The sequence below is a fragment of the Micromesistius poutassou genome, assembly GCF_964030765.1.
Source record: "Micromesistius poutassou genome assembly, contig: SCAFFOLD_5864, whole genome shotgun sequence".
Lineage (NCBI taxonomy): Eukaryota > Metazoa > Chordata > Actinopteri > Gadiformes > Gadidae > Micromesistius > Micromesistius poutassou.
Genome location: NW_028180487.1, coordinates 2,129 through 13,847, shown reverse-complemented (window position 1 = coordinate 13,847; position 11,719 = coordinate 2,129). Strand labels below are relative to the sequence as shown.

General features: G+C 52.1%; 1 protein-coding gene across 1 annotated transcript; it reads right to left on the bottom strand.

The window, feature by feature from the left end:
- Positions 1-4,050: 4,050 nt before the first annotated feature.
- Positions 4,051-10,073, bottom strand: LOC311370753 (glucocorticoid-induced transcript 1 protein-like; the record flags this gene model as incomplete). Its single annotated transcript, XM_084489075.1, has 5 exons — positions 4,051-4,423; positions 5,158-5,260; positions 5,907-6,102; positions 6,901-7,032; positions 9,933-10,073. Coding segments are annotated over 5 exons (930 nt in total), but the record flags the coding sequence as incomplete, so codon positions are not given.
- Positions 10,074-11,719: the final 1,646 nt, after the last annotated feature.

Here is an 11,719-nt window from a genome sequence, read left to right as displayed (position 1 = left end):
CAGGGAGATGGAAAAAAAATATGTCATCCAAAGGGAGATCCTTTGTCATCTCTTGAATATAAATCCTGCTATGGTTTACCAAGCCACCCTCCCAGTTTCCTTTTTTTTATTACGTTCAGCCTTCATGTTTTACATTAATACTCACGTACATATCAGTCACATCCCAGACTGTTGTTTTTGAATAGCTGGAAAGAAAGGGCATTTATTTTTACTCTTATCAAATACCCATGGATATGTGGACGCCACGGGAGGGTTTTTTTCTGTATCTGTAAGTACTTTTTTTATACATACATAATTTATTTCTGCATGTTGCATGTCTAATGTTCAAAAAAAAAAAAAAGCCTTGTAGGTGGTAATTTAGGATTATTGGATTGGACTTTTAGAGGGTGATTTCACTTCTACTCATTTGGAAGAAACGCATTTTGGCCCACACATTATTGCATAATCATGGAATTATATTACACTTTTATGGGTTATAATTCTGCATTAGAATAGCCTCATTCTAACGACCAGTCACACTTAGCCATTTGGTCTATGATCCGAGTGCTCAAACCAAACCACAGGTACTGCAACAGCTCTGGTGAAAACCAGGTTGCTGAATCTACTTTAACACACTCGTATTTCGCCAAAGTCATTGCGGCTCCTGCGGTTTAATTTTAAAGTGTTTGGTTGACTTGACATCATTTCTCAAAATACCATGAAGAAGGAAACACTCGAGTCTGTTCGACGTTCAAGCCATGTGACGAGTATTTGTCTGTGTATATTAAAAGAGAGTGAACGCAGCGATTGCCTCATTTCTGCTCTTGTCATCTGTCCTCCACTGAAGGGATCAACATGTGGATCCAGTTGAACGGTACAGCACGGGTCTGAGTAACGTTAGCCTATAGGAGCTCAACCACGCGCCCAGGGAGTGGGTGGACCTCTAGCACAACTGAAGGTGACGGGTTGACCCAATGTAGATCCGGTCAACGTGTTTTTTTCTTAACGTGTTTTGTAAGACAGTACAAGACAGTACCATCAGGCTGCTTTTTTTTTTTTTTGTTGTTGTTGACTTTATTGAAAAACACCAACAAAGAACAAGTTGTACATACAAAAGGTGACCACAGGAGGAACGCCTGGCGTTGTGTAACTGCACGGCACCAGAAGCATGCAAAGGGAAGAAAAGGGTTTGGAACTCCCGAAGCTGGAAAGGAACGAAGTGAAACGGTTAACGGGGGTCCTGTGGAATGGTTGTATGTTCTAGAGGAATCCCGGTTTGTTGTGCAAGGGGCTTGGCACACCTCACGTTTTGGAACAAAGCTAAATGTCTCTCAGACTCCAGTAAAGCATTGGCATACTGGACCCTTCATCCAACACAATTATTAATTGGGTTCTTTTTTGTTTTGGGTGGGAATCTTTCATAGGGAATGTCTTAAGGCCGGTTTTGGATCTTGTAAGGCAAACGAATCCTACAAAAAAAAACTGGATCGTGTAGACGTGGTCCAACTCCTTTCCCTTCCAACACCACACTCAATATCCGAAAATCTTTCCATACGGAAATTTATTCGGATTCATCAGGCCACTACCAAGTAAGTGCTTCGTCTTGTGTAAACTATTTACACAAAGAAATGTCGTTTTAAACAAAAGTTCGGCCAAAACACAAGGCACTATAAAAAACAAGTCCTTTTGCGTCTGCTAGGCCTGGGGTTAGTCTCTCTGATCTGTAAGATCTGCTTTGGTACATCATTTACAACAAAAAACGGGAATCGGCCAAAAAAAGACTGGGACTAGCACTAGCCGTGCTATCGAGTTAGCACAGAGGAAGCTAACAACGCTAATCAGACGGGCGTCGGTGCTCTCAGCCAAACTAGGAAACGCAGATCTGTGGAATGTGTCCTTGCACCGGAAAGCTCTGGATACCTGCGCGTGTGCGCGTGTGTCTGTGCGCGTGTGTGTGTCTGTGTTTTGAGTTCACACTCAACGCAGCCCCCTCTGGCCTTTTTCGAAGCATAGCTTAGCTTAGCATAGCTTATCTTAGCATAGCATAGCATAGCATAGCTTATAGTCGAGACTCGGGAATGATTGACAGCCGGGACCTGGCGGCGGTTCCCCCGACCGGGGAGCTAAAGTAACGGAATACATTCTACGACACCTGAGTTTCTCTTCCTTGGATTGGTCGCTGGGCTGGGGGGGGGGGGGGGTAAGGAGGGGTTTGTCATCGGCTCACATATGATCAGATATGTGTTGTCTGTGTGTGTGGTTGCGTGTGGTGGAGCGCTGCTGGTTAGCATTCATGCTAGCTTCGTATGTACAATACATTAAGGCTGGTTCCCTGTGCCCGTCCACCGCGCCGCGCTGCGCTACTGGAGCTAGCGCCGGCCGCTAGGCCGTTGTGCTAAGTCGCTTAGCTTCAGCTAAAAAAATAAAATAAAAAAACTAGAATGAACGGTGTGTGTGTGTGTGGGGAAAAAAGCTTCTGGGTCAAGCTGGTAGCTTGCTGAACACTAAGCGGTTAAATTAAGCTGGTTTAGAACGATGAAACATTAACAGAACTCCTCCTCCTGTCGCTCTCCCTTTCAGTTTCCTTTTTTTTTCTTCTTTTTTCTCTCCTTTTTCAATTTTTTCTTGAAAAGAACTGCTCTCTACTGAACACAATACACTGAACAGTCTTCATATCCGCTCTAGTTTTTTTCGCAACAAAATAATAATAATAATAATAATAATAATAATAATCTAAGCGTTGTCGTGTGTCGTTAGGCTTGTTCCAACCGGGGCGGTCGTCTTTATCTTCTTCTCCGGTTCCGTCGCTCCGCCGGCCTTTGGATCGGAACCAAGATGGCGGCGGCCTGGTTACCGCGGCGATCACCGCTGGCTGGCGGTCGCCGCGGGGACGGCGGTGGAGCACTAGGTTAGAGAGCGAGAGACCCAAGGCAGCAAGAGAGTAGATCCAGAGTCACGGAACGTCCCGGAACAGAAAGGAGAACCGGAACCCCAGGACGGCCCCGCCCTTCAGGGGCCCTGGGGCCGAGACAGGTGGAGGAGGGTGGTGGTGGTGGGGGTGGTGAGGAGAGTGGTGGTGGTGGGGGTGGTGGGTGGTGGTCTTTAGTGATGGAGGCGCTGCTGGCTGACAATAGGGGGTAGTGGAGGCTGTGGTGGTGGTGAGGAGGGGGGTGGTGGTGGTGATGGAGGGTGGTGGTGGTGGTGGTGGTGGTGGTGGTGGTGAGGAGGGGGGTGGTGGTGGTGAGGAGGGGGGTGGTGGTGGTGGTGGTGGTGGTGGTGGTGAGGAGGGGGGTGGTGGTGGTGATGGAGGGTGGTGGTGGTGGTGGTGGTGGTGGTGGTGGTGGTGAGGAGGGGGGTGGTGGTGGTGATGGAGGGTGGTGGTGGTGGTGGTGGTGGTGGTGAGGAGGGTGGTGGTGGTGGTGGTGGTGGAGGGTGGTGGTGGAGAGGAGGGTGGTGGTGGTGGGGGTGGTGAGGAGGGTGGTGGTGGTGGTGATGGAGGGTGGTGGTGGTGGTGATGGAGGCGCTGCTGGCTGACACTAGTGGACTCTAGTGGAGGCTGTGGTTCTTCTATTCTAGGAAAAAAGAAAGACGAAAGAAGAACAATCCAAACGATGGCCCCCGCTGGAACAAAGAGGAGGGGCTGAACGCTGAGCGACTCTCCCCTCTCCTCCGTATCCACACAATCACCAACCGCCAAACCGCTCCACCACCACCACCACCACCACGCCTCCCCGGAGAACGTGTTCTCCCGAGGCTCTGCCAACGGTGGGCTTAGTGTCAATCATCCGGCGAGCGAGGGAGGAGGAGGAGGAGGAGGAGGAGGAGGAGGAGGAGGAGGAGGAGGAGGAGGAGGAGGAGAAGAGAACATTCCTCCACGGTAAAGGCGGCGCTGGTTTGGTTAGACAGCAGAAGGCGGTAGGACTCGTCTCCGCCTGACGAGGTTCCTCAACATTCTTCACTGGAGACTTGGGGGGCGTGGAGGGGGGGGGGGGGGGACTGGACTGGGGGGGCAGCGGGCAGATCTGGGGGTCCGCCCCAGCGGGGGGGGGGGGGGGGGTGGGGGTGGGGGGGGAGCTGGGCTGGGGTCTAGCTGCTGCTGCTGCTGCTGCTGCTGCTGCTGCTGCTGCTGACCAGAGCGTTAGTGACGGCCTCGCCGCCCGGGTCTGTGCCGCTCGTCTCCGTTGTGTCCGTGCTGCCGCTGCCGTCGGTGGCGCCCGCGCCCGCCGCGTCTGTGTCTTTGATTCTGATGGTGGGGGGGGGCGTCGCCGTCGCCGGTGTGTTGCCGTGGAAACCCAGGTCGGCGTAGGACGAGGGGGCGACGACGGAGGAGCAGAGGGAGGAGCAGAGGAGTTTGACGGGACAGAAGGCGGAGCCTCGGGGGATGAAGTTGACCTTGTTCTTGTCGGGGCAGGAGAAGAGCGGGAATCCTTTGGAGCGGCTGGACCTGAGGGGAACGACGGGACACACGCAGCAGGATGAGAACAGCACACACGTACAGTCACGTTCACGTTCATCCATCCATCCATCGGGCAGCATGTGGCTCAGGCGGTACAGCGGGTTGGTTACAGTGGCCACTGGTAAGAGTGTGGAGGTGTCCCCTGAGCGAGACGCCCTCTAACCCCGACTGCTCCCGACCCGCTGGCTGTCGCCTCGCGTAGTCTGACTCCGCCGTCGGAGTGTGAGTGTGTGCGTGTGCGTGAACGGGTGAACGTGAGGCGGTGTTGTAAAGCGCTTTGAGCGGCCACTGGTTAGAAAAGCGCGGTATAAGTGCAGTCAGTTTACCATTCATCCATTCACCCAAACGAGTCACTCCCACATTCACATTGATGAGTTGCATTGTGTCACTCAGCAGGGGGGCAGGTGGGACATGCAGTTGTGAAGGGCTGATTATGGTCCCACGTTCAACGCCCCAACGCAGCGACCACGCAGACGCTTCCACGCGGTGCCTGAACCTGTTTTGGTTCTGCGTCGGGTTTTAGTGAGCGGACCAATCACAGCCCCTCGCTGCTGCGTCGCCTCGACGGAAGGTTACAAATTTTTGGGAGGCGCCCGTCCGGCCCTCCTTTGCGGTGGACGCAAGGACGGGTACCACCCCCCACCCCCCTTGCGTTGTGTGAACCTGGGACCATAACCGGCCCTGGACAGTGTGTGAGCGTGTGAGCGGACCGACAGACTCACACCAACTCCTCGAACACCTTGACCCTCTCGCAGCCCTCGGGAGGCTCCCTCTTGAACATGTAGCTGTTGTTGGGTTTGGGAGACGTGGCGAACTTGGGCAGGTCTGTGGACGACAACAACAAGCCTGCTGTGAGCTGTGCGTACGCGGCACGTTCACTCAGCAGTTCATAGGAAAACATCGATGACAGGTGACGGCCATGGTTGCAACGTTATCCGACGCACAACAAAAGGAGGACCCACACATTGCCAACTATTTCCGCCAACCGGTTTCCCGTTGAGCGAGCGAGGCCAGAGCGACAGGTTTGTTTGTTCGCCACCAACCGCTGCACTTTGCATAGGAGCGTGCAAAGAAACATCACCTCTGGTTGTAACCAGCGGCCCCCCCCGTCCCGCCCACCACCCCACCCCACCGCCAGGGAGATAGCGGGCAGGACAATGGCTGGTGCGGGGCCAGACCCTGGGACGGGACGGCCCCCGAGGCCCCCCCGAGCCCCACCGTGGAATTTGTTTGTGCATACTTCATTTCACAGCTCCGCTCCGCTTCGCTTCGCTCGCTTCCTTCAGTTCGGAAAGAGACAATCAGGAAGCACCAGGGAAGAGGAAACACACTAACAGGGGCACCTCCCTTCACACACACACACACACACACACACACACACACACACACACACACACACACACACACACACACACACACACACACACACACACACACACACACACACACACGCACGCTCTCCTGCGGGTACCTTTGTCCGCGTCGTCCACGTAGCAGGGGCTGCCCCCCACCGAGCGCAGCCCGTCGGGGCTGCCGGGCCGGGGGGAGGGGCTGCCGTCGCTGCTGCTGGACGGCGGCGCCTGGGTGTCCGTGTCGCGCGTGTCCCCGCCGTTGCCATAGCGATGCGGCGGGAAGGGAGCCCGGCGGCCGTCCATGACGTCCATGGCCTGAGAGGAGAGGGGGTGAGGGGGGGTGAGAGGGGGTGAGGGGGGTGAGAGGGTGAGGAGAGAGAGGGTGAGGAGAGGGTGTGAGGGGTGATGGGGTTCTGTGCCACACACACACACACACACACACACACACACACACACACACACACACACACACACACACACACACACACACACACACACACACACACACACACACACACACACACACACACAGTGTGCGCGTGTCACACTGTGCGTGTGTGACTTTGTGTGTAAAGGGCAACCAGAGAAACCAATAGCAGGCCAGATGGCGACGGCTTCCACACTGAATAGTGTAATGTGCACACTGCTCTGTTTTGGCAATAGGATATAGCTGATTCAGACTGCAGCCTGGCAAAGGGTTGGTGCACTGCTGTCACTAGTGTGTGTGTGTGTGTGTGTGTGTGTGTGTGTGTGTGTGTGTGTGTGTGTGTGTGTGTGTGTGTGTGTGTGTGTGTGTGTGTGTGTGTGTGTGTGTGTGTGTGTGTACTGCTGTCACTAATGTGTGTGTGTGTGTGTGTGTGTGTGTGTGTACTGCTGTCACTAGTGTGTGTGTGTGTGTGTGTGTACTGCTGTCACTAGTGTGTGTGTGTGTGTACTGCTGTCACTAATGTGTGTGTGTGTGTACTGCTGTCACTAATGTGTGTGTGTGTGTGTGTGTGTGTGTGTGTGTGTGTGTGTGTGTGTGTGTGTGTGTGTGTGTGTGTGTGTGTGTGTGTGTGTGTGTGTGTGTGTGTGTGTGTGTGTGCTGCTGTCACTAATGTGTGTGTGTCTCACCTGTAGACTCCCCGGGCCCCAGTCCTCCCTGATGAAGACGTTCTCCAGCTCGTGGTTGATGCCCTCCACGTAGCTGGGCACTCTGGAGATCAGGCCCCTGGGCACAGACAGGCTGGAGGACATCGCCTTGGGCTGGACGCACACGCACACACACACACACACACACACACACACACACACACACACACACACACACACACACACACACACACACACACACACACACACATTTCCCATCATGGGCGGTGACATCAAAGGATAAGGACTAGCTGAATTCAGCCCAGGCGGGACAGACATACAGACTCAGGTACTTCACAATACACTACAGGGGGGGGGGAAGTGGACACGCAGGACAGAAGGAATCGACACCTCAAAAGGGCTCAGGAGATTGGGCTCCGCGTCAGACTCTGTGGCTGCGGAGGCAATGCAAATGGAAACGAGCTTAACACCTTCCAACCACAGAGAGGACTGGGAGCTGGCTCTGGGTGCAAGGGGGACTTGGGACAGTTGCCCCTTTGCATTGATTAGTAACAACGTAAACAAGGTTATATCATTTGTATATAATGATTACCGTTTGTTTTTCCACGATACACGCGACAAATAGGTCAACCTACTTGAGGACTTTCACCGTAGAACGCATAATGAAGGAAGGAAGGCAGGAAGTGCCGAACAATGTTCTTAACTGCAAGTGAACATAAAGCTGTTTGTTTGTGTTGAACGGGGGTGATACGTCTCGCATGACATGTCTACATAGAAGTGTATGCCAATTTATGATTTTCTGCAGTGGGTTATTTTGTATCATGGGATTCCATCAAGAGAATTAACATATGTATGGGAGAGAGACAAGGAGATACACAGAGTGACCTAGAGAGAGAAACAGCCGGATAGAGACATGCCTCGACATGTTCCCTTCAAATCACTCTCAACTCCTGGTCCAAAGTGAATGTCACGGACCATTTCCTTAAAGAGCCAGTCAACCCAAAACCACTCTTTTTGTTGCTCAACGTGGTCATTTGTCATTAAAGTTGGCGTGGGTCATAACCACGGGGATAACACTCTCTTTTCCTCTTTCCTAAAACTGTCAGCCCAAAACACATTTTCTTAAACGATACGGTGTTCGGATTCCATCCGAGACAGCAAAGAGCTCACTGGCTCTAAAATAAAATCCACCCTGCATGGCCTGTATTATATACACTTCACACATCAGGGCATAACCAATGGGCCTCCGTTCACCACTCAGGCTCAGGTGATGACTGGCAGGGAGGGTACACCTGGCATGCCGTTATCACCCAGTACAGAGGACATGGGGGACAGACGCCGCGCCACGGACACCGTGTCTCCGGACTGGCCACGCAGGCGAGAGGAGGAGGACAGTCGCATCTGTTCTCGCTCAGTGAACGGAAAAGCACCCTGAGCAATGCATCAGAACATGAAGTCACAGAGCAAATGTGTGAATCTGTTACTCAATGATTCAAGTAATTAAAAACAAGAACGATCACGTCCATAGCATGAGCTTCTGACAACGTTAATCCCAGCCCAGAGTACGTCAGAAAACTACAATTTAAAAGAAGATGGTCACAAGCCAAACCTTCCAGTGTGCTCACCCCCATAGTACTATGAGCTTGCCTTGCTGACACATAGAATTGTATCGTTTCTTTATCGTTTGGTTACTCCGTCATGAACATGATACCTTATTTACTTATTATCTCTGATCGTTGCGATACTGGAATCAGTTCTTTTGGGCACGTTGCAACATTCGCACCCGATGACCACGAGTCATAAACCGGGAAGGACGTGACGCGAGAGGCCGAGTTGTTGTTTGGTTGGTTCACTATTAATAGTGCACGAGGATTTTTTTTTTTCTTTTCCCAGTGATTTCAGATACAGGTCATTAAGGGGCAGGTATGTGTGAGGTCATCTTGTTTAAGCACGTGGGGTGGGGGGTGGGGGGGGTTAGGCTGCGGACGTTGAGGAAGAATCCCGGTACATTTCCACTGGGAGTCACCACGGCCCTGTCCTTCCCCCTTTTACTTGTTCCAAAACACCCAATGTATCTACGAAATGGAATTCTGGAAGTGACGGATCCAAAGCTTACTCCAGTACACCACATCCTGTCACGTGACGAGCAACGACCATGTCGCAATCCAGTCTCAGGTTTGTTAATAGAAGTTCTCCATTTTAAAAGCTGGAATATCTTTCAATTACTCCTTTAATTATCTTCATCTTCATCCGTGATCAGCCTATCAGGAGCTTGCAATTAACTAATCATTTAGGCAATACGAATAAATTCTCAACCACCCCAAAGGGAATGAAATCCAAAGGCATTAGGGTGGGACAAACGGCATGAGAGACGGAGGAGGAATGTTTGGTGATCCAGGGATATTTGACTCATTACTTTGGGAGTAGTTCAAAATCAACTGGGTCCACAGAGATGTAATCTGTATTATTTCCTACGTAAGACTTGCTTCCATGCTCTGACTTTCTGCCACAATTACAGAAAGGGTTTAAGAGCAAATCAGTCGAGCTTCCGTTGCGTCGGTCATGTAGCGCCCTGGCCGACCTCAGGCCACCCTGGCTTGTATGAAGTGCTTGTCGTGGTTGGGCTGTCAGCCTCTAGTACATTTGTCAGAAGAAAGACAAACAACAATATCGCAGTCGGTACAGTAAGGATGTTCGTAGAAACAAAGTGCCAAGCACTTTGCCCAATTGTTAGGTTAACCCATTCCCCGTATACAACAAAGATAGCTAGGATAAGACGCTACACAATGCCGGGTGCTATTTTTAAGTGCCAGGACGTACAACATACAACAAGTGCGTGAGAGGGGTGTTGGGGGGGGAGGGAGGCTCTGCAGAGTCTAGATTAACTCTGAACAAGGGACCAGAAACTGGTCTTCAAGGTCTTTTCCGACCCCCGTGCCCAAACCCCCCACCCCGAGGTGCACGACCGGCGACCCAGAAGTAGTCTGGCTCCGTGCCACTTCCACAGGTGTGTCTCTCTCCACCGTTTTAACCCCCGGGGAGCTGCAGCTCACCTGGGGCTGGCAGGCGGTGGTGTACTGCGTCTGCTGGGACTGCTGCGGGGAGCCCTGCTCCTTGCCCTGGCCCTGGCCCTGGCCCTGGCCCTGGCGGCCCACCTGCTTGCTGCGCTGGAGCTGCAGGCGCAGTTTAGCAATCTGCTGGAGGAGAAGAAGAGGTCGTGGTTACAGGTGGCACCGTGCGGGGGGGGGGGACACACAGGTGTGGTGCAGGCAGGGCTGATGTGGTGCAGGGGGCGCCTGTGAAGTCGGTGCACAACAACAGGAAGCTGAATGACACACGTGGATGTAGAGAGCAGTCAGTCAGGAAGTCAGGGCCGCTGAATGATGTTTAGAGTTTTTGTATATATACACACAAAAAAAGTTCAGTGAAAAAGAGGAAAGGATGAAACAAAATGATTCAAATAAATGAAAGGATAGAATCAGCGGCAGAAAACAGAAGTGAAAGATGAGACAAGCAAAAGACATAAATAAACGACATCCTTCCGAGCTTCCCAGAATCTGAAGAAACGTACGATAAGTTGACTGATCAGACAGAGACCCTGTCTCTGTTAGTGCACGACCCCTTTATCTGGTGTTTACTGTGTCAGTCCTCCTTGAGTCCCAGACCCCTTTATCTGCTATGCATCCTTTTGCTAACAAGGCCTCATTACCCAGCATTTTAAAGATCATCCGTCAACAAACATTTAAAAGGCTTTACAACCCACAGAAAACATAGTTGGCATAATATAACAATATATAGTATAGTATGTTACAGTCTCGTACCATGCGTCCCAGAATCCACTGGATCTGTAAACATAATCTATAGTCCAACTAACCAAAAGTTTATTCAGAGACCCTGCCCCTGCACTTTATCCGTCCCACTTAGGCCCCGTCCCTATTCTCCCCCTTCCCCTAGATTTGAACCCTAACCCTAGATTTGAGCCCTAACCCTAGATTTTGCGCGTTCCAGCGAAGGGGTAGGGTGTCCCAATACTTAAGGGAGCAAGGGGGGAGTGCTGTTGTTCCCCTTAAAATCAACCCTTGAACGCTAGTCAGCCTCGGGAGCTGACTTGCAGCTAAGGGCACTCAGAGCGTTCAAAGTGTTCTTGTTGAGGGGAGAGAAATGAGACTGGGCCTTACTCGACTTCTCCAACACTAGTTAGATCCTATCCATTGCCATCATGGGACATTCAGAGGTCTCTCTGTGTGTGCGTGTGCGCGTGTGTGTGTGTGTGTGTGTGTGCGTGCGTGTGTGTGTGTGTGTGCGCGTGCGTGTGTGTGTTAGTGGAGTGAGGCGCATTACAACTTTATGCTCATGTTCGGGCGCTCGTGGGCGAGCCACGGCGTGTGGACGCACTTCGCCTCCATGATTGACTGCCATTCAGAGCTGGTAAATAACTTTCTGTAGCTTGACCTCTTGACCCGCACACACTGGCCGTGTCCCAATTCAGGGGTTGCATCCTTCGAAGGATGCGTCCTTCGAAGGATGCAGCCTTCGTAGACCGCGAAGGCTGCATCGAAGGCCGAACGAGCGTTGTGGAATGGGACGGTCTAGCCTACGGAGCATTTCCGGATTGCGCAACCAGCCGTTAACGTCCTTTACCTTGCGTGACCACGCGCCGCTCCTGTCTCCTAGCAACCCTGACAGCTGCGGTTCAAACCGGACAGTGGAGGAGATATATGGAGCCAGAAATGATAATTTTATTGGTTATGTTTTATCTTTTATTGGAGGAGTGGGAGAAGATTCACCGCCGGAGCCGGCGGGTGAAGAGGAAGAGAGGACGTTGGCTTAACGTTAATTA